General features: G+C 47.7%; 1 protein-coding gene across 1 annotated transcript in view; it reads right to left on the minus strand.

Moving 5' to 3' along the window:
* Positions 1-3,713: 3,713 nt before the first annotated feature.
* dele1 (DAP3 binding cell death enhancer 1) overlaps positions 3,714-24,656 on the minus strand; it is a 34,082-nt gene continuing 13,139 nt past the window's right edge. Inside the window, exons 3-13 of the mRNA XM_052013510.1 lie at positions 22,664-22,778; positions 20,535-20,759; positions 19,519-19,675; positions 15,912-15,991; positions 14,688-14,784; positions 13,427-13,569; positions 12,419-12,580; positions 10,792-10,885; positions 8,812-8,970; positions 8,467-8,580; positions 3,714-5,788 (exon numbers count right to left, since the gene is read on the minus strand). Of these exons, the coding sequence (XP_051869470.1) occupies positions 8,906-8,970; positions 10,792-10,885; positions 12,419-12,580; positions 13,427-13,569; positions 14,688-14,784; positions 15,912-15,991; positions 19,519-19,675; positions 20,535-20,759; positions 22,664-22,778 (1,138 nt within the window). The 3' untranslated portion in view covers positions 3,714-5,788; positions 8,467-8,580; positions 8,812-8,905. The remainder of the gene's footprint in view (positions 5,789-8,466; positions 8,581-8,811; positions 8,971-10,791; positions 10,886-12,418; positions 12,581-13,426; positions 13,570-14,687; positions 14,785-15,911; positions 15,992-19,518; positions 19,676-20,534; positions 20,760-22,663; positions 22,779-24,656) is intronic.

Below are 24,656 nucleotides of genomic sequence, written 5' to 3' on the forward strand. Positions count from 1 at the left end.
GAGGGGCAGTACTGAGGGACCGCTGCACTGCGGGAGAGGGGCGGTACCGAGGGAGTGCTGCACTGTGGGGTGGGGGGGGGGGGGATACTGAGGGTTGGTCACACTGTGGGAGGGGTGGCAGAGGGAGGGTCACACTGTGGGGGGTGCAGTACTGAGGGAGGGTCGCACTGCGGGAGGGGCAGTACACCGTTGAAGAATCTTGCTGTTGTGAAGGGTGGGTTTTGTGGAGCACTTGAAGTTCTACGTGTACAGTTAAATGGAACATAGAAATAAAACGTACAATTAAAGAGACTGACAGTGACTTTGTCTTCTTGTTGAGGAGGAGTTCTTCTGCTCTGTTGGGAGGAGTGCGAGATGCGTGTGTGCGAATTCTTTTACCTTGGCAGGGGTTAGTATCTTCGGCTGGGGTTAGTATCTTTGGCCGGGTCTGAAGATGGAGCAGTCACTTAATGCACCTTCACGTGGAGGTCTCCAGCTACTCAGGACCCTGCTCTGGCTGAACTGCTATCTAATACCGAGACTGTGACCCCTCACTACACAGGAGCCGTCAGTTCCCTCCTCTCATCACAGCCCCCACTAGCTGGGCAAAGCAATGAGGACATTTGGCCCTTCAAGCCTGTTCTGCCATTCCCAAGACATAACTGGAGGAGTTGCCCACATGGCCCCTTGAGTGGGCTCCACCATTCAGTGGGACTGTGTCTAAGCTGATCTTGGCCTCAGCACCCGCCCCCTCCCCCCCCAACCCCCCGGCCTGTTCCCACAGACTAAATGTCTTGACCTTGGATAGTTTCAGTGATTCCACAGCTCTCCCGGTAGAGAATTCCAAAGAGTCACAACCCAGAGGGAGAAGAAATTCCTCCTCATGTCCTTTCCTCCTTATTTTGAAACCATGAAAACTCAGTGGCACAGCAGTCAATACTGCGGCCTCACAGCTCCAGGTTCAATCCCAACCTCTGGTGCTGTCTGTGTGGAGCTTGCATGCTCTCCCTGTGACTGTTTCCTCTTGAGCATAATCAGAGCCAAAGTCAGACTGCCCGGAAACAGGCCATTCAGCCCATCGAGTTCATGCCAACCATCAACTACCATTATCAACTCGCCCCAGATTCTACCAGTCACCCACACACTAGGGGAGATTTACATACAGTACAACACTGAACAGGCCATTCAGCCCACGATGTACTGATCTTGATGTTCCCCCACCATCGAGGACATCTTCAAGAGCCAGTGCCTCAAGGAGGAGGCACCATCACTAAAGGCCCTCATCATCCGGGACATGCCCTCTTCTCGTTACTACCATCAGGGAGGAGGTACAGGAGCCTGAAGATCCACACTCAATGATTCAGGAACAGCTTCTTCCCCTCTGTCATCAGATTTCTGAACGGTCCATGAACCCATGAACACTACCTCATTGTTCCTTTTCTTTTTTGCACTATTTATTTATTTTGTAATTTATAGTAATTTTATGCCTTTGCAATGTACTGCTGCCGCAAAACAACACATTTCACCACATACAAATCAGTGATAATAAACCTGATTCTGATCATTTGTACTAAATGTCCCCCTCCTGTGTCAGCCTTATCCCTCCATATTCATGTGTCTATCTGAAAGCCATGAAGGATTATCCACAATCCATTCCCAATACACTTAATGCCACAGAAATATCTGGGCAACAGACAGCTAACCTTTTTTTCCGCGGCATTGCTTTTCTCCAGGTGTGACTGACTCGGACCTTCAGACTGTTCTCCAGGTATCAGTAAACATTAAGCAGTTTTTAAAACCTGTGATTAAAACCAGGTTGGAATGCACTGGTTACAGTGAACCCCTCCTCCGTGTCAACAGGTGCATTGTCTAAAGCAACTTACTCTACAGGCATACAAAGCCCCGAGCAGTCGAGCACTCTGCACACGGAGTAAAATGCAGCTTGGCTGCCTCCTCTGCAGCGAGGAGGCCATTTCCTCGCTGGCTCTCTGCACATTAAGATATCTTTATTAGTTATAGGTACATTGAAACACAGAGTGAAATGCATCTTTTGCGTAGAGTGTTCTGGGGGCAGCCCGCAAGTGTCGCCACGCTTCCAGCACCAACATAGCACACCCACAACTTCCTAACCCATACGTCTTTAAAATGTGGGAGGAAACTGGAGCACCCGGAGGAAACCCACGCAGACACGGGGAGAACGTATAAACTCCTTACAGACAGCGACCAGAATTGAACACGGGTCGCTGGCGCTATAATAGCGTTACACTAACCACTACACTACCGTGCTTTTGGAGATGCAAGGCTGACAACAGTTTCACTGCAAGACAAAGACTTTGTGGCTTTACAGGCAAAGTAACGAGAGATTCTTAATGATAAAAACTTCCTGCTCCATTAAAGTGAAATTTATGCTGTTATGCAGCATAGCACTGGCTGATGCTGGAACTGGAGGGCTTGAGTTATCAGGAGAGGCTGGACAGGCTGGGACTGTTTTCCCTGGAACGAAGGAGGCTGAGGGGTGACCTTGTAGAGGTTTATAAAATCATGAGAGGTGGATGGTCACAGACTTTTTCCCCAGGGTAGGGGAGTCTAAAGCTAGAGGGCAGAGGTTTGTGAGAGGGGAAAGATTTCAAGGGGACCCAAGGGACAAGTTTTTCCACAGATAAGATTTATTAGTCACATGTACATCAAAACATGCAATGAAATGCATCTTTTGTGTAGAGTGTTCTGGGGGCAGCCCGCAAGTGTCGCCATGCTTCCGGCGCCACATAGCATGCCCACAACTTCCTAACCCGTACGTCTTTGGAATGTGGGAGGAAACTGGAGCACCCGGAGGAAACCCACGTAGATGTGGGGAGAACGTACAAACTCCTTACAGACAGCAGCCAGAATTGAACCTGGGTCGCTGGCGCTGTAATAGCGTTACTCTAACCGCTACACTACTGTAAAGAACAAGCTGCCAGAAGAAGTGGTAGAGACAGTGTTTAAAAGACACTTAGACAGGTAGATGTATAGGAAAGGTTTAGAGGGATATGGGCCAAACATAAGCAAATGAGACTAGCTCAGGTAGGCAACTCGGTCAGCATGGATGAGTTGGGCCGAAGGGCCCGCTTCTGTGCTGTATAAAACTGGCTCCAAGCAGGCCATTTCCTAGCCAGCTTTCTGCACACTTTGGAGATGCAAGGCTGACAACAGTTTCACTGCAAGACAAAGATTTTGTGGCTTTATGGAAAAAGTAATGGGAGATTCTTAATTATAAAAACTTCCTTCTCCATTAAAGTGAAATTTATGCTGTTAACGTAGCACAGCACAGGGAGGTTTGCTGCCTCTGGACACCGTCTTAGGCCATTAGTTTATAGATCTGTCCACTGCAATATTAATTCAACCAATTAGCAAATGGTTGAAACAAGACTGGGGTGGGGGTGGGGGGGGAGTTCGAATTAAATGTACAGGAGAGGACCTTTCCCTCCCGGCACCGTGGCTTTAGTCTGATTGCTGGCAAGGAACATCCACAGGGTAGAAGTTTGAACTGTACGAAGTCTTGGCTTTTAGACAACCAGGGACAGGTAACCTAGGTGAAGGGTCAGAGGCTGTGGTTCAGGATCTAGGCAGAGAGAAACCAATGACCAATCTGCCTCATCCAACTTTGTCGATGATCTTGGAATTGCAAACTTTGGTCGAGCTCCCTGGAATGTCTCCCCATGGAAGCTGAGCTTAAACTGCTTTCAAAAGCAAATCACCAGGAACACAAATCATTAGATTCCCAGATAATTTTTTAATCGAACAGCTTGCATTTAAGTGACATCAGTCAGGAAAGTCTTTAAAACACTTCACTTGCCAATATAACACGAGGGTTAAGCCATCAGATCTGGCATAGTGTGAGAGACCAAGATACAGCACAAAACAGGCACTTTGGCCCACTGAGTCCGTGTTGACCACCAACCACTCATTTACACTAATCCTACGTTAATCATATTTTTATCTTCCCTACATTCTCATTGACCCCCCCCAGATTCTACCACCCCCCTTACACACTGGGGGTAATATACAGCAGCCAATTAACCTACCGACTGGCACATCTTTGGGATGAGAGGGGACAGTGGAGCATCAGGGGGCAACGCACAGGGAGAGTGTGCAAACCCCACACAGACAGCACCTGAGGCTAGCACTGAACCCGGGTCGGGTATCTGTGTCACTGGCTCAAAGAAAGACTCCTCTCTTAAAGCTATGAAGTCACTAAAGGCACTGAGGGGGTTGTGATGCGCTGAATGTGGCAAAGAGTTGTGCATGCCACACTCAATATATCATTGCGCGTTATGCGTTCAATGCCGCGAGGATTGCGTGCAGTGCACTCAATTCACTTTGGGTTGTGCGTTATGCATTCAAATGCTGCAAAGATTGTGTGTAACACATTCAATGCAGTGAGGGAGGTGTGATGTGCTTACAGTAGTGGCGAGGAGACATTGCATTGTAGAGATCACAGCTGCCTCGTTGCTTGTAGATGCACCCAGTTTCGCTGCATGAAGTGTCAGCTGCAACTAACTGGCTGAGGGTTTTGAACCAATGGTTGGCGAGTGAAAATATAAACTGGTCTTTCAAGACTATAGGCGTGGCATATGGTGGATCACTGTGACAGACTGACAGAGTGTGGGCGTGCGTGTGCGCAAGAGACAGCAAGGGAGAAATGCAGCGAAGCATCACATTAACATTTAAACTGACTGTATGTCTGGGGAGAGAAAGTCTAATGTAAATTAGGATGACAGCTTTCCAAATTAATCATGGGTCTAGCTCGCAGAGGAACAGCCCACCACTGCCTGCAGCAACACAAATCAGCTAAGCATGGCTGTTTATTGTACAGCTAGAGGCTACTCGGCCCATCGTGCTGGGGTTTATGCTCCACCTGAGCCCCTCCCCACTCCTGAGGGCACATCAGATATCCGACCATTACTTGTCGGGACACTCCAGCTCAGGAGTCAACAACCTCAGAGGCAGAGCAGCACGCAACAGAAAGAGTTAAAAACACAACGCTCTCCCGTGAGGGAAGACAGACAGCAGGGGATCGGGATGAGATTTTGGATCGTCCTGGATGAGTGGTTGCTGAACTGCTGCCTTGCTTCCGAGCTCTCCACTGCTGGAACAGGACGTTTTGCCTTGGCAATGGTTAAGCACATGTTGGGGGTCAAATCAGGGTGTCTGGACAGAAACCGTCAACTGTGCAGACGCTGGAATCTGGAGCAACAAACAATCTGCTGGAGGAACTCAGCGGGTCGAGCAGCAACTGTGGGAACGTTTGACATTCCGGGTGGAGACCCTGCATCAGGTCAGGGCTGGGAGAGCCGGTGATGGAAATCCCTCAGACTCCTGCCTACATGATGCAGCTTCCCCCACTTGGGTCTCTGCCCAGGGAGCTGTGGATCCATCCAACGGGGTGAGGAGATCCCTCGGCCTCGAGGGAACGGGAGGCGGTGCGGCACGCAGGCTTCCGAGGAAACGCCCCCACGTAAATCACCCCACGCCGACAAGGAAGGTGCGGTGTTCCGCGGGAATTCCACATGGCAGTCCTGGCAGCCTGTCTCGGATGGGTCGGTGCTAACGCGGAGACCGCCACTGCTGAGCGTCAAGGCGAGGAGGGTGCCTGTGCTCCAGGAGTGGGGCAGCAGAGTCAGCGGTGTTCCGGGTGGAAGACAGTTGGAGTCGGCTTCGCCTGCGCGCTGCCGAGGGAGCAGTGCTTTCAGCGTGCCCTGTGCACTGAGGCAAGGGGAGGACATCACACACCTCAGGGAGCCGGAGCCACCGGACACAGTAAAACCTCCTGCAATGAGAAATAAGTCAAGTTCAAGTTACTTTATTGTCATTCACCCACATGCTACACACGGAGGAACGAAATGTCGTTTCCCCCAGACTCACACGACAGAGGACATAAATAGAACAGAGGACATACAATAAACGCAGACAAAAAAATTGTGCAAGTAGAAATAGTGCAAAAAACAGTGTATACAGAATACAAATTTAGTGCAGGGTTAGTGCCAAACCGAGTTGGACGAAGAAAATACAGAACTCAGTGTGTTGCACTAATTGTATAAACATGTTCGGCAGCAGCCAAAGTTCTTATACGCTGTTGTGCAAACCAGGGCTTTTGACGTGGCATTTGTCTGAGACTGTCTCCAAGGTATTCAGGAGCCTGACAGTCTGGGGGAAAGAACTGTTGTCCTGATTATACCTGACGGGAGTCATGTCATTGTCACTAACCTGCACTCGTGGCTGCAACACCCACGCAGTTCCGGTGAAGCGTCAGAGTCATAGAAGCAGGCCATTCGGCCCAACTCATCCATGCCGACCAAGATGCCCATCTAAGCCTGGCGACCCACTCCCCTGCCAACCTAGTTTCAAATCCTCCCAAGCAGCACTAGCAAACCTCCTTTCAGGATACAAGGTTTACAAAATTATGAGGGGTATAGACAGAGTAAATACGAGTAGGCTCTTTCCACCTAGATTAGGAGAGATAAATATGAGAGGACAAGGCTTTAGGGTGAAACAGGAAAGGTTTAGGGAGAACATCGGAGGGAACTTCTTCACTCAGAGAGTGGTGGGAGTGTGGAACGAGCTGCCACCTGATGTGGTAAATGCGGGCTCACTCAAGTTTTCAGAATAAATTGGATAGATACATGGACGGGAGAGGTCTGGAGGGTTATGGACTGGGTGCAGGTCATTGGGACTAGTGGAATAAAGTTTTGGCACAAACTAAAAGGGCCGAATGGCCTGTTTTCTGTGCTGTAGTGTTCTATGGTTCTAATGATATCGCGCCCCCCCCCCCCCCCCCCACTCCAGTTCAGGTGCAACCCATCTCTCTTGTACAGGTCACCTTTGCCCCAGAAGAGATCCCAGTGATCCAAGAACATGAATCCTTGCCTCTCTGCACCAACTACGAGTTCACCTCACCCATCTTTCTCTTTCTGCCCTCACTTGCATGTGGCACTGGGGGCAATCCAGAGTCACCTGCACTCGTAGGTGCAGGTTACCCTTGAGGTCCTGCTTTTTAAACATCTTTCCTAACTCCTTATAATCACTCGGACCTACAGTCCCAGACCCTGAAACATTAACTGTTTCCCTCTGCCACAGGTGTTGCCTGACCTGCTGAGTGTTCCCAGCATTTTCCATGTTTATTTCAGATTTCCACAATCTGCACCTATAGTCGGTTGGTCCAGTTAAGTTTCTGGTCAATGGTGGTTGACCAGCATGTTGATGGTTGGACGGTCTCTGCAACGGCAATATCATTGACTACCGAGGGTTGGTGGTTGTGTTGGAGATGGCCACTGCTCCACTTCTGACTGATGGAGGGAAGGTGTTGATGAAGCAGCTGAAGTTGGTGGGTCCTGAAGAACTTCTGCAGCAATATCTGGGGCTGGGCTAACTGACCTCCACCCACTGTATACATGTGCCTTTGTGCAATGTATGACACCAGCGGTTGCCCTAGATCGCTATCGATTAGTTTCTCCAGGGCAAATGTTTCCTTCATGTCAAGGTTGGTTACTCTTACCTCTTTGCTCCGTGTGGAGCAGTCCTGGCAAGACCCAAACTGGGCATAACGAGCAACGTATTGTGAGCAAGTGCCAGTTGGAAGGACTGCTGACAATGACCTCCAATCCTTTCTCAGAACGGGTTGCAGCTTTACAGGAACAGCTTGCCAAAGGCCTGAGTAATTCTGCAACACACGTCTTCAGTACTACAACCAGAATGTAGCCCCGTCTTTGCTTTATCCAGTGTCCCCAACCGCTCTTTGATATTACAAGGAACAGGTCGAATTGGAAGACTGGGCTCTGTGGGATCTCAGGAGGAACAGAGATGGACCATCTGGTTGAAGACGTCAGTAAACGTTTCAGCCTCGCTGCTGGGACTCGTGCTAGGTTCTGCCTTCAAACTACATCAGCTGCAGAATTCCCTGCAGCAGCTGCCAGCTTGGGACCTTTCTATTTGCGAGCTAGAAGAGCTGCTGCCTCGCTGCACCAGAGACCTGGGCTCGATGGGAAGACATGGAAGGTCGGGGCTCCTGGTCAAAGCCCAAGAGCTCCCACGTATGGACGTGTCCAGGGCTGTGGGGAAGGCCTGGATGAAGGGCACGATTTTATCAGCCCGTTTGTGGACTGTCCCACAAAATGCCTTCTCTGCTTATGCAAAAGCTGCAGATCCTGGAGAGGAGGTTGACTATGGGAGGGGTGTTGCGTTGAGGTTTAATCTGTGCAAAGCTTGAAATTGGGCCAGTAGTTTATTGCAACTGAGTGCCTTTACAGAAGCCCATTATGATTTAACCAACATTCAGACTCTAAGATTAATCCACACCTCCCAGTCTCTGTCTCAGCACCCCCTTTAAAGATTTTGTTCCTCTCATTCTTAACAAAATGCACCATCAAAACCTTGTGTTAAAACTCCAACCCCACACTAGCTCACAGGAGACCCTCTCTGGTCAGGCTGCAATCCAATGGGCAGCATTACCTTTGACTCGGAGCTCCTTCATTAGGATCTGCAGATTGTGCGCAGCCTCCTCACTGCCCCTGCGAACTGCCTTCTGATACAACTCCAAGGCCTTCCATAGGTTCACCGGGAGGCCTGAGGGAGGGGGAGAGAGAGAGAGAGAAGATCAGCTCGTCGGTTCACTGATGCAGAGATCCTACAGCAGAGCTGAAAGCTGAGGAAGGGGTGGAGATTATGCTGCCCTGGCAAGTCCCGGCACCGAGAGAGGCAGGAAGCAAAAGGGTAAAAGCAATTTATTCTTGGCGAGAGCTTCCTCAGGAAACCCCTGACATACAAACAGCTTAACTCTCCTTAACAGGCCAGTACCTCCCAGTCCTTTCTGGTGGAACATGCCCAGAGCGCACTGTGCGTCAGGATGTCCAAGAGCAGCAGCCTGCTTGTAGAGATCTACAGCTCGGCGTTAGTCCTTCAGCACGCCCCATCCTCTCTGGTAGCAGATCCCCAAGTGGTACTGGCTCATAGGATCCTGCAAAGGACAGGCGACAGTTCTTTGGAGTTTCAAGATCTCAGCTATGGACCTTAATAAAGATCTGTCAGGCCATGAAATCAGCAGCAATGCATAGTTGATAGGTTTGGCATGGACCAGTTGGGCCAAATGGCCTGCTTCCATGCTGTATGACTCCATGAGAAGGCTACAGGAGCAGAGGTGGCACAGCGGGTAGAGCCGCTGCATTACAGCGCCAGAGACCCGGGTTCGATTCCGACCTCTGGCGCTGTCTGTGTGGAGTTTGCACGTTCTCCCTGTGGCTTGTGTGGGTTTCCCCTGGTGCTCTGGTTTCGTCCTACATCCTTAAGACCTTAAGATGTTTGGGTCGGCGGGCTAACTGGCTGTTGTAAATTGCTCCTGGTGTGTGGGTGAGGGGTAGAATCTGGGTGGGGGTTGGGGGGTGGGGGCGGTGGGTGGGTGGGCAGGAGGGGAGTTTTTTTTTTTAAAATTTTATTTACAGTGTGCTACCAGGCCCTTCCGGCCCGAGTCCGCGCCAACCCCAATGTGGGAAAGATAAAATGGGACAAGGTTGGATTGGTGTAAATGGGTGGTTGACATTAACTCAGTAACAAACTGGCTCTAATTTTAAAGGTTATGCTTATTTAATGACCCTCCCCAAGAGAGGAAGTAGTTTTTCCTCTCTCTCCCCCTTTAATCAGCAAGTATATTGTTCCCAGAAATCACTGGAATGTGCCACTGCAAGCAAAACTCGAGGTGTGGATTGAGAGACCCTAAGTTCAGGCAATTCCTGACAGATAAACTGGAACTCCTTTTCATCCCCAGCAGCCACTCCCAGTCCTACGGCATTCCCTACGCAACCACAGGAGATGTTACACCTGTCCTCTCCACTCTCCCCCGCACACCATCCAAGGACCCAAACAATCCTTCCAGGTGGAGCAGTGATTCACTTGTACTTCCAATCTCGTGTACTTCACTCAGTGTTCACAGCGGTGGTCTCTCCTGCATCGGAGGAACCAAACTCAGACTGGGTGACCACTTTATGGAACACCTTCATTCAGTCCACAGGAGCGACCCTGAGCTTCCCATTGCCTAACACTTAATTCCCCCATCCCACACTGACATATCAGTCCTGTGACCTCCTGTAATGTTACAAAGCCCAACAAAAGCTTGAGGAACAACACCTCACTTTCTGATTGGGTGCATTCTGGACTCAATATCAAATTCTCCAACTTTGGGTAACTGATCTGGCCATTTCTGTTTCAAAGCATCCATCTGTGATAGTGGATCACAGGTCCCACAGCCCTGCACGTTACACTTTTATGTATTATCACTCTCTCATTCCCCTCATTAACTCATTCCTACAACTCAACCACACGGCAACCCTGTTCTTGCTCTACCACAGATACTTCCTCCATCTGATCCATCTTTCCAGCCACCTTCTTGCAATTTAAATTTACCTTTTTATATCTTTCTGTCACAGTTCTGACAAAGGATCTCCACACATGCCGACCATTTCCAGTTTTTATTTCAGTACTCAGTAATGTATTCAGTACAGAGCAACAAACAATCTGCTGGAGGAACTCAGCGGGTCAGGCAGCATCTGTGGAGGGAAGTGGATAGTCGACGTTTCAGGTCAAGACCCTTCATCCAAGTCCAAATGAAGGGTCTCAACCTAAAACGTCGACTGTCATTTCCCTCCACAGATGCTGCTCGACCCACTGAGTTCCTCCAGCAGATTGTTTGTTGCTCCAGATTCCAGCATCTGTGGTCTCTCTCGTGTCTCCATGTATTCAGAAAGCACTGTTCACCTAACCCTATTGAAATGTCAGTCAACTTACCCCCATTTCTCGATGCCATGGTGAAATACCTGACAGCTTGCTGCGGATCTTGGTGGGGCTCGTTGGTATAGAACACTCCGAGGTACGCTTGTGCCTGGAATAATGAGAGGACAGGTTACCTGCTGAATAGGGGCACCCATTGCTTTCAGAGGCATTACTCATTCCCCCCACCTTTCCCCCACTTGGGATCTTTCATCTCTCACTGTTATTGGTCGGGGTGTTGAGTATAAAAGTCAGGAAGTCATGTTGCGGCTGTACAAAACTTTGGTTGCGCCTCATTTGGAGAATTGTGTGCAGTTCTGGTTGCAGCATTACAGGAAGGATGGACAGGGTGTAGAAGAGGTTTCACCAGGATATTACCTGGACTGAAGAATATGAGCTATAAGCAGAGCTTGGACAAACTTTGGAGTGTTGGAGGCCGAGGGGAGACCCGAGAGAAGCTTATAAAATTATGAGATGCATAGATAGGGTCTTTTACCCACAGGGGTGGAACTGTCTAATACCAGAGGCATGCATTTAAGGTGAGCGGGGGAAAGTTCAAAGGGGATGTGCGGGGCAAGTTTTTTTTTACAGAGAGTGGTGGGTGCCTGAAATGTGTTGCCTGGGGTGCTGGTGGAGGCAGATATGAGAGTCGTTTAAGAGGCATTTATAGAGGCACATGAACAGGCAGGGAATGGAGGGATAGAGACCACATGCAGACAGATGGAATTAGTTTCGATTGGCATCATGCCAAGCACACTCATCGTGGGCCGAAGAGCCTATTTCCTGTGCTGTAGTGTTCTGTGTTATTCCTCTCTGGTGGTTGCAAGAGAGCTTTCATTTCTCTGCTGCCTCTCACAACAGGGGAATATCCCAAAAGTTATGTCCACAGTCAATTAAGTTCTCCTGAAGTGTAGTCACCGTTTCACAGGGACACAGGACTGTCTGCCTGCCCTTCTGATGATCTCACGCAGCGAGCTGACAATCACTAGATGAACGGTTTTTCATGGGGAGAGTCGAACCAGACCAGTTTTGTGCCTCTATCTAGCTCATTCAAAAGCCAGCATCTGTAATCTCGCAGCTCTTCCTCAGCACTGCACTGGTATTGGTTTATTATTGTCACTTGTACCGAGGTCCAGTGAAAAACTTGTCTTGCAAACCGATCGTACAGGGTCAATTCCTTACACAGTACAGTTACATTGAGTTAGTACAGAGTGCATCGAGGTAGTACAGTTAAAAACAATAACAGTACAGAGTAAATTGTCAAATCTACAGAGAAAGTGCAGTGCAATAATGTGCAAGGTCACAACAAGGTAGATCGTGAGAGTCATAGTCCATCTCATCGTATGGGAGTGAGGGTGAAGAATTTCTTGCCTTGGGGGAATTTTCTATGGAAGTTTACAGACCAGGACTGGACAGCAGAGAGGGGAGCTTGTGGCAAGTACTTCCCAGTGAGGCATGGACCTTGTGTGATTAGGTCTCTCAGATGGCCAAACAGCTTGCCAGCAAGGGAGGAGTGCATCACAGCACGTTATTACTTCAGTGCCTTTGACAGAGAGGGGTGCAGAGGGGAGAAAGGGAATGGAATTACATTGCATTTTATCTTTTAGCATGAAACCAATGTACTCATAAATGATAAACCACTTACCTCTCTGAGTCCAGACTTCCCCGCCTTTTCGAACTGCTCAACGGCTCTTTGGGGCATCTGTGACATCCCTTCCTGGCTTGACCTCCAACAAAATACCTGGCCCAGCGGTACTGAGCCATGGCATGTCCCTTGAGTAGCTGCCTGACTATAGTACAGGGCAGCCTAGGCACAAGGCAGGGGAGAGGAGAGCCAACAGAATTAGATGCAACAAACCAGGCACTGCCCCATGTATAAAACACGTTAAAAACATAAAACAGTTAACAGTTCAAGGGTTTACTTTGAGTACAATCACCTCAGGTGAATATGTTTGAAACATTTTTTGCTGAGGAATTTGCTAGGCAATGAGAGAGTTGGTGAGACCACTGGGAGAACTTCCTGCATGTTGTTCAGACAGTACTGCCAGATCATTAACGTCCACCTAGAGCACAGCAGTCTTGGTTTTAACAGTGTAGAAGAATGAGGGGAGATTTGATAGAGGTTTACAAAATCATAAGGGGTACAGACAGAGTAAATGCGAGTAGGCTATTTCTACCTAGATTAGGAGAGATAAGTACAAGAGCACATGGATTTAAGGGGAAAGATTTAGGGGGAACATTAGGGGGAACTCCTTCACTCAGAGAGTGGTGGGAGTGTGGACTGGGCTGCCATCTGACATGGTAAATGCGGGCTCATTCTTAAGTTTTAAGAATAAATTGGATAGATACATGGACGGGAGAGGTCTGGAGGGTTATGGACTGGGTGTAAGTCAATGGGACTAGCGGAATAAAGTTTCGGGCACAGACTAAGAAGGGCCAAATAGCCTGTTTTCTGTGCTGTAGTGTTCTATGGTTCTATCTAAAATGCAGTGAGCCGCACTCCCTTGGTACTTGGTGGGGACTTGCCAGCTTGAGGGGTACATTCGAACCCCTGACCCAGGAGATAACATGCAAAGGCCAAGGAAGCGAAAGGAAATATGACACAGATATTAGCACATGTCAAGTACACGGTCTCGTTGACTCAGATCCTTACCTTCTCAATGTCTTTGGCTGTGCCTCTCCCCAGTTCGTAGCACACTCCGACGTTGTACTGGGCCTTGCTGTAGCCTTGCCGGGCTGCCATCATGAAGCAGGAGAAAGCCATGTCGTCATCTTTAGCTCTTATATTTTCAATCCCTATTTGAGAGATTTAATAGAAAGACACAGGGAACATTGATACTGAGGTGCAAGGACCCTGAATGGGTGGGTAATAATTAGCACATTCCAGTAAATGCACCCATTTTAAAGTGTAAACCACAATGAGCTGTTTTATTGAAGAGACCACACATTGCAGTTGGCGAGGCCGCATTTGGAATATTGTGTTCAGTTTCGGTCACCCTGCTGTAGGATAGATGCCTTTGAGTTGGAAAGAGTACAGTAAAGATTTGAGGATATTGCCAGAATTCAAGGAACTGAGTTATAGAGGGAGGTTGGACAGACTAGGACTTTATTCACTGGAGCGTAGGAGACTGAGGGGTGATCTTATAGAGGTGCATAATATCATGAGGGGCACAGATAGGGTGAATTCACTGTCTTTTTTCCAAGGCTGGGGAATCAAGAACTAGAGGACGCAGGTTTAACGTGAGAGGGGAGAGATTTAATACGAAACTGAGGGGCAACTTTTTCACCTAGAGAGTGGTGAGTATATGGAACAAGCTGCCAGAGGAAGTGGGTGAGGCAGGTACATTAACAACATTTAAAAGATACTTGGACAAGTACATGGATAGGAAAGGTTTAGAGGGATTTGGGCCAAACGCAGCTTAGATGAGCATTTTGGTCAGCATGGACCAGTTGGGCCGAAAGGCCTGTTTCCGTGCTGTACAACTCTGTGGTTGGTTATTATATGAGGACAGGGCCGTTTATTGGAATGCCTCCTACAGTTGAATGGCTGGTGGGTACTCATTGGGACATGGGTCTGTCCCTAATGGTCCTTGAGAACTTGGTGGTGAGCTGTTCTTGAACTGTTGTGGTTGTGTGGTAAAGAAACTCCCACCATGCTGCTGGTGGGGACTCTTTAGATGCCCAAGTCATGACAAATTAGAGATTTAGGAGCACCGAAGATAATGGAGGAACTTAGCGGGTCAGGCAGCATCTGTGGAGGGAAATGGAAGGGTCTCAATCTGAAGCGTTGACTGTCCATTTCCCTCCACAGTTGCTGCCTGACCATCTGAGTCCTTCCAGCATCTTGTTTGTTGCTCCTGATGCCAGCATCTGCACTCTCTTGTGTCTGCAAATTAGGGATTTTGTTCACTTACCAATAATATTTAATATGGAAGAAATGCTGGACTCTGTAGTCCCTTGCAGGTCGGAAGTGGCTTGGTTTAAAGCTTCTTCTGAGTTGGGTCCCTCCCTCTGTATCAACAGACAGGAAAACAGCAGGAAACAGTGACTTGACTCTAATGGCTCCACGTGGTCTAAACATAGAACTAAATCACCAGAGAGGGTGGAAGCACCCAAATGCATCGAAATCAGCTTGAAACACTTTGCTAATGAGATGCTTTCGGAGCCGACAGAGAGGTCAAAGCAGGTGCTTGAAAACTGGGGGCTCTGAACAATGCAAGCGACAAGTGCAACAGTCTCAAATCCACCTGATCTAAAGTACTTTATCCATGCTAACTGCGGCACAGTAGTCGACTCTCTCACCTCCAAGTCAGAGGTGCAAGCACCACTCCAGATACTAGGCAAGCAAACAAACTTGGCTATTATTTGCAGCACTGACCAATGAGACATTAAACCGTAGCCCCTTCAACTCAACGACGTCACGAGCCACTTTAAAGGACAGACCAGGCCTTCCCAACGCCCTGGCCAACATTCACCCCCAAATAATCCTACGAATCTGGTGATCACATTGATGTTTGTGGAAGCTGTGTGCCAGCAGCTGCCCCATTTCTGCCATTACAAATGACTACACATGATCCATATCTCCCCATTCCCTACTGTTCATGTGTCTGTCTAAATGCCTCTTAAACAATGCTATTGTTCTGCCTCCACCGTTTCCCCTGGCTGCATCTTCCAAGCACCTACCACCCTCTGCCACTTAAATCTTTAAACTTTCCCCTTCTCACCTTAAAGCTATACCCTCTAATATTTGACATTTCTACTCTAGGAAAGATTCTGACTACGTATGCCTCTTTAATTTTATACATCAGATCGCCCCTCAGCCTCTGACAATCCAGAGAAAACCCAATCCAAGTTTGTCCAACCTCTTCTTATGGCTCAATACACTTCAACCCAGGCAATATCCAGTGAAACTCTTCTGCCGTCTTTCCAAAGACTCCACATCCTTCCTGTAATGGGGCGACCAGAACTGCACACAATACTCCAAGTGTGGCCTAACCAAAGTTTTACACAGCTGCAGTTCTCTTCTGACTTATTATAACTACAGATGACTGCTGATTCCATTATAAACCGGGATGACTACTGGGTCATTCTGTGCAAAACAACATACCGTCTCTTCCTCCCCCACCCCCTATGGTTACCTGGGGATGTAGTTGCCGACTGCTCCCATCCGTTACACTGTAGTCTGAGCGTTGTGCACTCTCCATAAACAGTGGGTCATCTGCAACACATGGGAGATCCGTATTAAAGGCACAAAATCTCTCACCAAAAGGATCGGCAAATGTTGGAAGGAAACAATATCCCAAAAAATGCTGGCAGGTTATCCCAGCACGGGTTCAATAGGCTGAATGACCTTCTGTAACGTTCCGTAACAAGATCCCCCAATGACTCTCACCAGTTTTTACAGAAGCACCACAGAAAGCATCCTATCCGGATATGTCACAGCTTGGTATGGCAACTGCTCTGCCCCAGACCGCAAGAAACTGCAGAGTAACGAACGCAGTCCAGTGCATCCAGTCCCTCCCTTCCATTGGCTCCATCTACACTTTCCACTGCCTCAGGAAAGCAGCCGACACAATCAGGGACCCTTCCAATGCCGGACATCCGCTCTTCTCCCCCCTCCCAACAGGCAGAAGATACAAAAGCTTGAGAACACATACCACCAGGCTCAAGGACAGCTTTTATCCCACTGTTATAAGATAAAGGTGAACTCTTGATCTCTCGATCAACTTAGTCATGGGCCATGCACCTTATTGTCTGCCTGCACTGCACTCTTCTGTAACTGTAACACTTTGTTCTGCATTATTTTCTTTCTACTCCCTCAATGAGCATGATCAGTTTGGATGGCACACAGAGAAAAGCTTTTCACTGCATCTCAGTACACGTGACAATAATAAACCAATTACCAAGAGAATGTGCAATTGTCTGCCTCCTTTTTCTACAGGCATGTCAGTACTGTGATGGGACATACTCCAATTGCGTGGATTGGGGATGTCACTCAGGATAAAGCAACCCACTCAAACTGTAGTCTATCCATATGTTAAATATCAGTCCCCTCACCACCAGCAAACTACAGCTACCACGAGTACCACCTACAGGTTGGTATTGGTTTATTATTGTCACTTGTACCGAGGTACAGTGAAAAACTTGTCTTGCATACCGACCGTACAGATCATTTCATTATACAGTGCATTGAGGTAGTACAGGTAAAAACAGTAACGGAGTACAGAGTGAAGTGTCACAGCTACAGGGAAGTGTATTGCAGGTAGACAATAATAAGGTGCAAGGTCATAACAAGGTAGATTGTGAGGTCAAGAGTCCATCTCATCGTATAAGGGAAATGTTCAATGGTCTTATCACCGTGGGTTAGAAGCTGTCCTTGAGCCTGGTGGTACGTGCCCTCAGGCTCCTGTATCTTCTGCCTGATGGGTGGGTGGGGTCTTTGATTATGCTGGCTGCTTCATTAAGGCAGCGAGAGGCATAGACAGAGTCCATGGAGGGGAGGCTGGTTTCTGTGACGTGCTGAGCTGTGTCCACAACTCTCTGCAGTTTCTTGTGGTCCTGGGCAGAGCAATTGCCATACCAAGATGTGATGCATCCAGAGAGGATGCTTTCTATGGTGCATCGATACAAGTTGGTGAGTGTCAAAGGGGACATGCCAAATTTCTTTCGCCTCCTGAGGAAGCAGAGGCACTGGTGAGCCTTCTTGGCTGTGGCATCTATGTGGTTGGACTAAGACAGGCTATTGATGTTCACTCCAAGGATCTTGAAGTTCTCAACCCTCTTGACCTCAGCACCATTGATGTAGACAGGTGCATGTACACCGCCCCCTTTCCTAAAGTCAATGACCAGCTCTTTTGTTTTGCTGACATTGAGGGAAAGGTTGTTGTCATGACACCATTCCACTAAGCTCTCTATCTCCTTCCTGTACTCTGACCCATCATTATTTGAGATACGGCCCACTACGGTGGTATCATCTGCAAACTTGTAGATGGAGTTAGAGCAGAATCTGGCCACACAGTCGTGAATGTATAGGGAGTAGAGTAGAGGGGCTGAAGATGTTGCTGCCTATCCTCACTGATTGCAGTCTGTTGGTCAGAAAGTCAAGGATCCAGTTGCAGAGGGAGGTGTTGAGTCCCAGGTCTCGGAGTTTGGTGATGAGTTTGCTTGGATTTACAGTATTGAAGGGGGAGCTGTAGTCAATAAGCAATAGTCTAACGTAGGATGGATTGTGGTGGGATGCCAAACTTCAAAAGCACCTCCCAAACCCAACTTAAAAACTTTGAACATCTTCCAGTGCTTCATTTTTAATAGTTAATAATAAAACCTGGGCAGGTCTTTGCTGGCTGTCAAAGGCTCCTCTATTGCAATGTTGCAGACCTGTACCCACTCGGGGCCTTGGATTAAGGGGAGCTCTGGGACAGTAAAATAACCTGGTGTGGATGCAGAAGGTCCACACTTGGGCAATACATGGTTGCAGGGAGCCTGTCTGGGCTATTCTAGAGCCATTGAGTCAAACACCACAGGCACAGCCCTTTGACCCACTGACCATTAGGCACCTCTTTGCACTAATCCCACTTTATTCTTCCCCAAGATTCTACCCCTCACCTATACACTAGAAGTAATTTACAACGGCCAATTAACCTACCAACCCACACGCCAGAGAGAGAAGCTCCATTTCTGCTCAACCTCCATCAATCATCCTGCCGCTATTAACATCACCAGAAACCAGAGCACTCTGGGGAAACCCACCCGGTCACAGGGAAACGTGCAAAGACAGCGTGGGTTTCCCCAGGGTGTTTTGGTTTCCGGTAACGTTGATAGCGCTAGAGGTCAGGATCGAACCCGGGTCTCTGGAGCTGTGAGGCAACGGCTCTACCTGCTGCGCCACTCTGCCATTCCTTTTTCTGACAAAATCACTACAAATGATGGTGTTGCTATGTAGTGATTCTTGATTTTAAACATTTTTATCCCCATTTGCAAATTCCTTCAGAATCCCACCTCTTCTGATCTCTTTAACCTCCTGTAGTCCTAGAGCACCCTGGAACATCAAATTCTGATCCCTTTTGTACATCCCCCAACTTTAGTCACCTGCTTAGACCTTTACACTGATTTCCCTCCCAAAACTGTCTCTCTTTTTTTAACCTTCTGATAAGTCACCAAGACTCTTTACAAATTTCTATGGATGTACAGCAGAGAGCATTCTGACTGGTTGTGTCACCACCTGGTACAGAGGCTCCAATGCACAGGATTGCAAGAGGTTGCAGAGGGTTGTAGACCTCAGCTAGCTCTACCATGGGCACAACCCTCCCCACCATCGGTGCCTCAAGGCGGCATCCATCACTAAGGACCCTCACCATCCGGGACATGCCCACTTCTCGTAACTACCATCGGGGAGGAGGTACAGGAGCCTGAAGACCCTCATTCAACGATTCAGGAACAGCTTCTTCCCGTCCGCCATCACGTTTCTGAACAGTCCATGAACCCAACCACATTATTCCTTTAGTTTACACTTTATTTTGTAATTTGTAGTAATTTTATGTCTTTGCACTGGACTGCTGCCACAAAATAACAAATTTCACATCATATATTAGTGATTGACTAGTTAGTCTTCTCTCCTTGCCTGTCCCCATAGAGCAATGTCCAATTACATCTGACAAACGATCTTGTACTGTGAGATAAGTAATTACTTTCAACAACCAAGTGTCAGAGAGAATTCCGTGAGATTTTTGTTCCTAAGACTTGTACCTTGTTCAACATTTTCAAAATTCTCCTGCCCAATCTTAAAGAGCACTGCTGTGTCATCTGCTGGAGGGGAGGATCCTGCCAGTGCTGAAGTCGGAACCGCTGAGCTGCTGATCGCATCGGAGCCCACACCATGAGGCAGAATGCACCGGTCTGAACTCTACCACAGAAAGCAAAACAATTTGGGGGGGAAGGGAAGGGAAGAGAAAGGGGTGGGTTGAGAGGGAACAGGTAACAAGGAGAAATAATGTAGGAAAGGACAAGATTTATTAAGTTATGTCTTGCACTGTACTGCTGCCACAAAATAACTATTTCACATCATATGTCAGTGATAATAAAACCTCATTCTAATTCAAATAATCATCCATCTACCCCAACACAACCTATGAACATACTCGTTATAGGAGTAGGCCACTCGGCCCCTCGAGCCTGCCCCTGCCATTTAATGGCTGATCTAATTGTAACCTAAACTCTGCATTCCCACTTACCCCTGGTAACCTTTCACCTTCTTGCTTATCAAGGTATCTATCTTTGCCTTAAAGATATTTATAGGCTACGTTTTCAGCAGCCTTTAAGAGAGTTTCCAAAGACTCATGATCCTGAGGAAAAAAAGTCTCTTCTCTGTGACCCCTTGCTTTCAACACAGTGACTCCCCAGCTCTAGATTCTCCCACTAGAGGAAACATCCTCTCTAATCCAACATACAAGATGCTGGAGGAACTCAGCGGCGTCGGGCAGCAACTGTGGAGGGAAATGGACAGTCGACGTTTCACAGATCGAGACCTTCATCCGGACTGGTGAAGGGTCCTCGACCCAAAATATCAATTGTCCATTTGCCTGACCTGCTGAGTTCCTCCAGCATCTTGTGTGTTGCTCCAGATTCCAGGTTCTGCAGTCTCTTGTGTTTCCTCAGCAGCAGAAAGCACTCTTTGGGGTTGCAGGAAAATTAGGAGGAAACACAAGATAATTTCTACCTCTTGCATACAGAGAGCCAAAGCATTTTTTTAAGTTGCCTCATACAGAATCTGGACAAGCTGTGCACACATCCTTATCAATGTCACCTTCAGGACCGATGTACATCGAATAAAAAGTAAACTTACTGATTCTGTCTGGCGTCAGTGTGGAAGCAACGAAGTCTGGGAGACAGAGACGCAAGCCCACATCACTCTCTTGGGGCCCGTTGTGGTGACAGAACTGGCGATGCAGGTGTCTGACAAACTGTAAAAGCATCACGGCAGCAGCACCCTGGAAGGCAGGGGGAGGAAACACAGTTAGCAAGGCTGCTTCAGGGCAGCGGGGCAACATAATGCATGGGACCCACGTGGAGCTGCAGTGGTGCTACCTGTACACACTGTCTCGTGGATGGGGCAAGGCACTGATTATTATTACCAGGGTAGAACATGAATCCTGCAAAGATCGCACTGCAAAAACTGATCCAATGATTGTGGGTGGGACATAAATTGACCTTTCAGGGAGGTGAACCTGCCACCTTTAACTAGTCCAGCCGCAGTTCCTGCGCTCCCTTTAATTCACCAGGGGCCCTGTTCCTGTGCTCCACAGAACAGGACAGCACAGGAACAGTCCTTTTGGCCCATGATGTGCCAAATTAATTAAACTAGTAATTAAAAGCCTGCATAAAATCCATTTCCCTGCACATTCATGTGTCTAAGAGCTCCTCAAACACCTCTATTGTATCTGCCTCCACCACCACCCCCCGGCAGCGCATTCCAGGCACCCACCACTCTGTGTAAAAAAAACTTGCCACACGCATTTCCTTTGAACTTGCCCCTCTCACCTTAATTGCATGCCCTCTAGTATTAGACATTTCAACCCTGGGAAAAAGATGCTCTATCTATGCCTCTCACAATCTTACAAATTCCTATCAGGTCTCCCCTCAACCTCTGCCACTCCACAGAAAACAATACAACTCTTTATAGCACATGCCCTCTAATCCAGGCAGCATCCTGGTAACCTCTTTGGCACCCTCTCCAAAGCCTCTGCATCCTTCCTACAATGGGGCGACCAAATTGAATACAATACTTTGGATGCGGCCTAACCAGTTTTATAAAGCTGCAATACAATTCCCTGACTCTTGAACTCAGTGCCTCGACTGATACAGGCAAGCATGTCATAAGCATTCTTTATTTTACTACCCTATCAACCTGTGCAGGCATTTGCACGGAGCTATGGACCTTGGACCCCAAGGTCCCTTTGGTTCCTTTAAACATCACTTTTAGTGGAAAAATTATGCTACTTTTAATATCTAAAAGTGAAGTGAAAGTGGGCTAATAGTGAGCGATATCTAAGTTTGGAAAATCTGCTGGTCCGGCACCACCAGAATCCAGATTATCAGAGTTTTACTGCAAACTGTTTCAGGGATCTTGATTAGGTGATAAATATTGTTCTCAGGATAATGGGGAGAGTTCCTCTGCCCAGTAAATTGGAATCCTGTCCTCTTATGAGTGAGAGGAGACATGGTTAGTTTAACATCCCATTGAGAACATTAACCACCCATTAAGGGAATTAATTGGGACAGATCTTGGTTTGCTTACAGGCTTGCTTTCATAAAGTGAGCTTTGACTTCAAATTCCTCTGCATGCACAGATATTCTGAAAGAAGACAGATTTATGGAGGAATATTGCAAATCAGACAGTGGAGCAGTGTGCTGACACCAAAGCGGTTCTAAAGTACTGTGGATTGCTAAGGGGAGAAGCAATTCTATAGTTTGGATCAGAGAGAAAGGTCCACAAAGGGTCCAACTGCACAGTCTAGATGGGAAGCTGACTTTGGGGAAGGATAGCACCGACCCAGGATCCGTGTGCATTCACCAGCAGGGGTGCTGACACGTTAGGGAACAGAAGTGGTAGCAAACTTTCACCCTTCATTCCCAACACAGGGCCACTCTGGCCAGTTGAAGCAGCTAATATACTCCCCAACTGCCAGGTATCTCTATGCGAGCCAGAGTGAGCAGCGTCCCTAAACAAATTCAGCTATTTAATTATCATATTCTTAACCCCGAGAAAAAAAAAGTAATGTTATTTATTATTATTGGTCAGACACCGAAAACACCAACACTCAGTCAAGATCGTGCGATTGAGCCCAGCAAGTCCGTGAGCTGTAGGGAATGCTCTGATGTTCCTAGTTCTTACCCAGCCAACAGCATCCAACCCTGAAAACCGTGGCAATGGCTTAGAATAAAATCGAGCCTTCTGCTCCTCTTCCTCTCTCCTCTCTCTTCCATCTCCATTCTGAGGATCTGTGGAACTGGGGAATTCACATACAAGTAAATAGATGTTTTAGACTTACGAATGCTTGATACAATTACAGAATATATTGTACTGAATGGCCACATTCAGCACTAACATTGGTGGCTACGATCCACACTATTCTTCTGGTCCACCTGCTTTATCCAAGCCTTTAAATAGTTTTTCTATTCTCTTTTCTCATAGGTATTCAACTCTGCTGGAGTCATACAGCATGGAAGGCAGGCATGGTAGTGTAGTGGTTAGCGTAACGCTATTACAGCGCCAGCAACCCAGGTTCAATTCCCGCCACTGTCTGTGAAGAGTTTGTACGTTCTCCCCGTGTCTGCGTGGGTTTCCTCCGGGTGCTCCGGTTTCCTCCCACACTCCAAAGACGTATGGGTTAGGAAGTTGTGGGCGTGCTATGTTGGTGCCGGAAGAGTGGAGACACTTGCGGGCTGCCCCCAGAACACTCTACGCAAAGATGCATTTCACTGTGTGTTTTGATGTACATGTGACTCTGTCTACACCTCTCGCTGCCTCAGTAAAGCAGTCAGCGTAATCAAAGATCCCTCCCACCCGGGACATTCTCTCTTCTCCCCTCTCGCATTGGGCAGAAAATACAAAAGCCTGAAAGCACGTACCACCAGGCTCAAGGACAGCTTCTATCCTGATGTTATAAGACTATTGAACGGTCCCGTAGTATGACAAGATGGACTCTTGACTTCACAATCTTCCTTGTCATGGCCTTGCACCTTATTGTCTGCCTGCACTGCATTTTCTCTGTAACTGTAACACTATTCTACATTCTGTCATTGTTTTCCCTTGTACTACCTCAATGCACTGTTGTAATGAAATGGTCTGTATGGATGGCATGCAAAGGCTTTTCCACTGTACCTTGGTACATGTGACAATAATAACCAATTTAGCATAATTTTGAGCTTTCAGACCCATTAAAATAGTTAATGAATAGTTACAAGGTACTAGGAGATGACAACTTGAGCCAACGTGGAAGCACAAACTTATTGTAAGCAGCTGAACACATTAAGATCACTTCTGACCAACAAGGCCCTTACACGCCACCAAAACAGCAGCAATTTGGGATATTTGACTAAAGGCTCTTTGTGGAGTTGTTGTTGAAGGGCAGCTCAAAAGGGCCCTGTCCCACCACTGCATTAAAAATCCGATGGAGCAACTTTCCTCCTTCCTCGGATGGTAACTTTCAAAACTGATGGGCTCAAGCCAAGTAATTTGGGGATGGGGTAAAATTTTAGACACATTCACTTAATTTAGAGAATGCCTTGCTTACAATACTGGTGAATGTAGTCATAGAACCGTGCCATAGTCTCATACAGCACAGAAACAGGCTGTTCGGCCCACCACATCCATGCTGACCTTTCTCCTCATCTCCACTAATTCCATTTGCCTGTCCTCCTGTGCATGGTTTATTGAACCGCCTGTCTAAACATCTCTTACACGTAGTGATTGTATCTGACTCCACCTCCTCCTCTTGCAGCGAGTTCCAGATATCAACCACTCTCTCTAAAAAAAATTACTCCTCAGATCCCCTTTAAAACTCCTTCCTCTCATCTTAAACCAACACCCTCTTATTCTTGATACCCCGTCATAGGAAAAAGGTTCTATCTACCTCCTGGTATTGGTTTATTATTGTCACATATACCAAGGTACAGTGTTACGGACTCAGTGAAAGTCCCTTTAAGATAGAGAGTGTGTGTGTATGTGTGTGGGGCGTGCTTACGTCAATAGAAGATGAAGGACGTAATGACGTTGTTGAAGAAGAAGAAGAAGGAGAGAGAGAGAGAGAGAAGGGAGAGAGACACCAGCCTGCTTGTTTTCTCTATCGATGGATGAGAAACAATAACTGTGTTTGCCACTGGAA

This window comes from Pristis pectinata, chromosome 4, assembly GCF_009764475.1.
Source record: "Pristis pectinata isolate sPriPec2 chromosome 4, sPriPec2.1.pri, whole genome shotgun sequence".
In the NCBI taxonomy this organism is placed as follows: Eukaryota; Metazoa; Chordata; class Chondrichthyes; order Rhinopristiformes; family Pristidae; genus Pristis; species Pristis pectinata.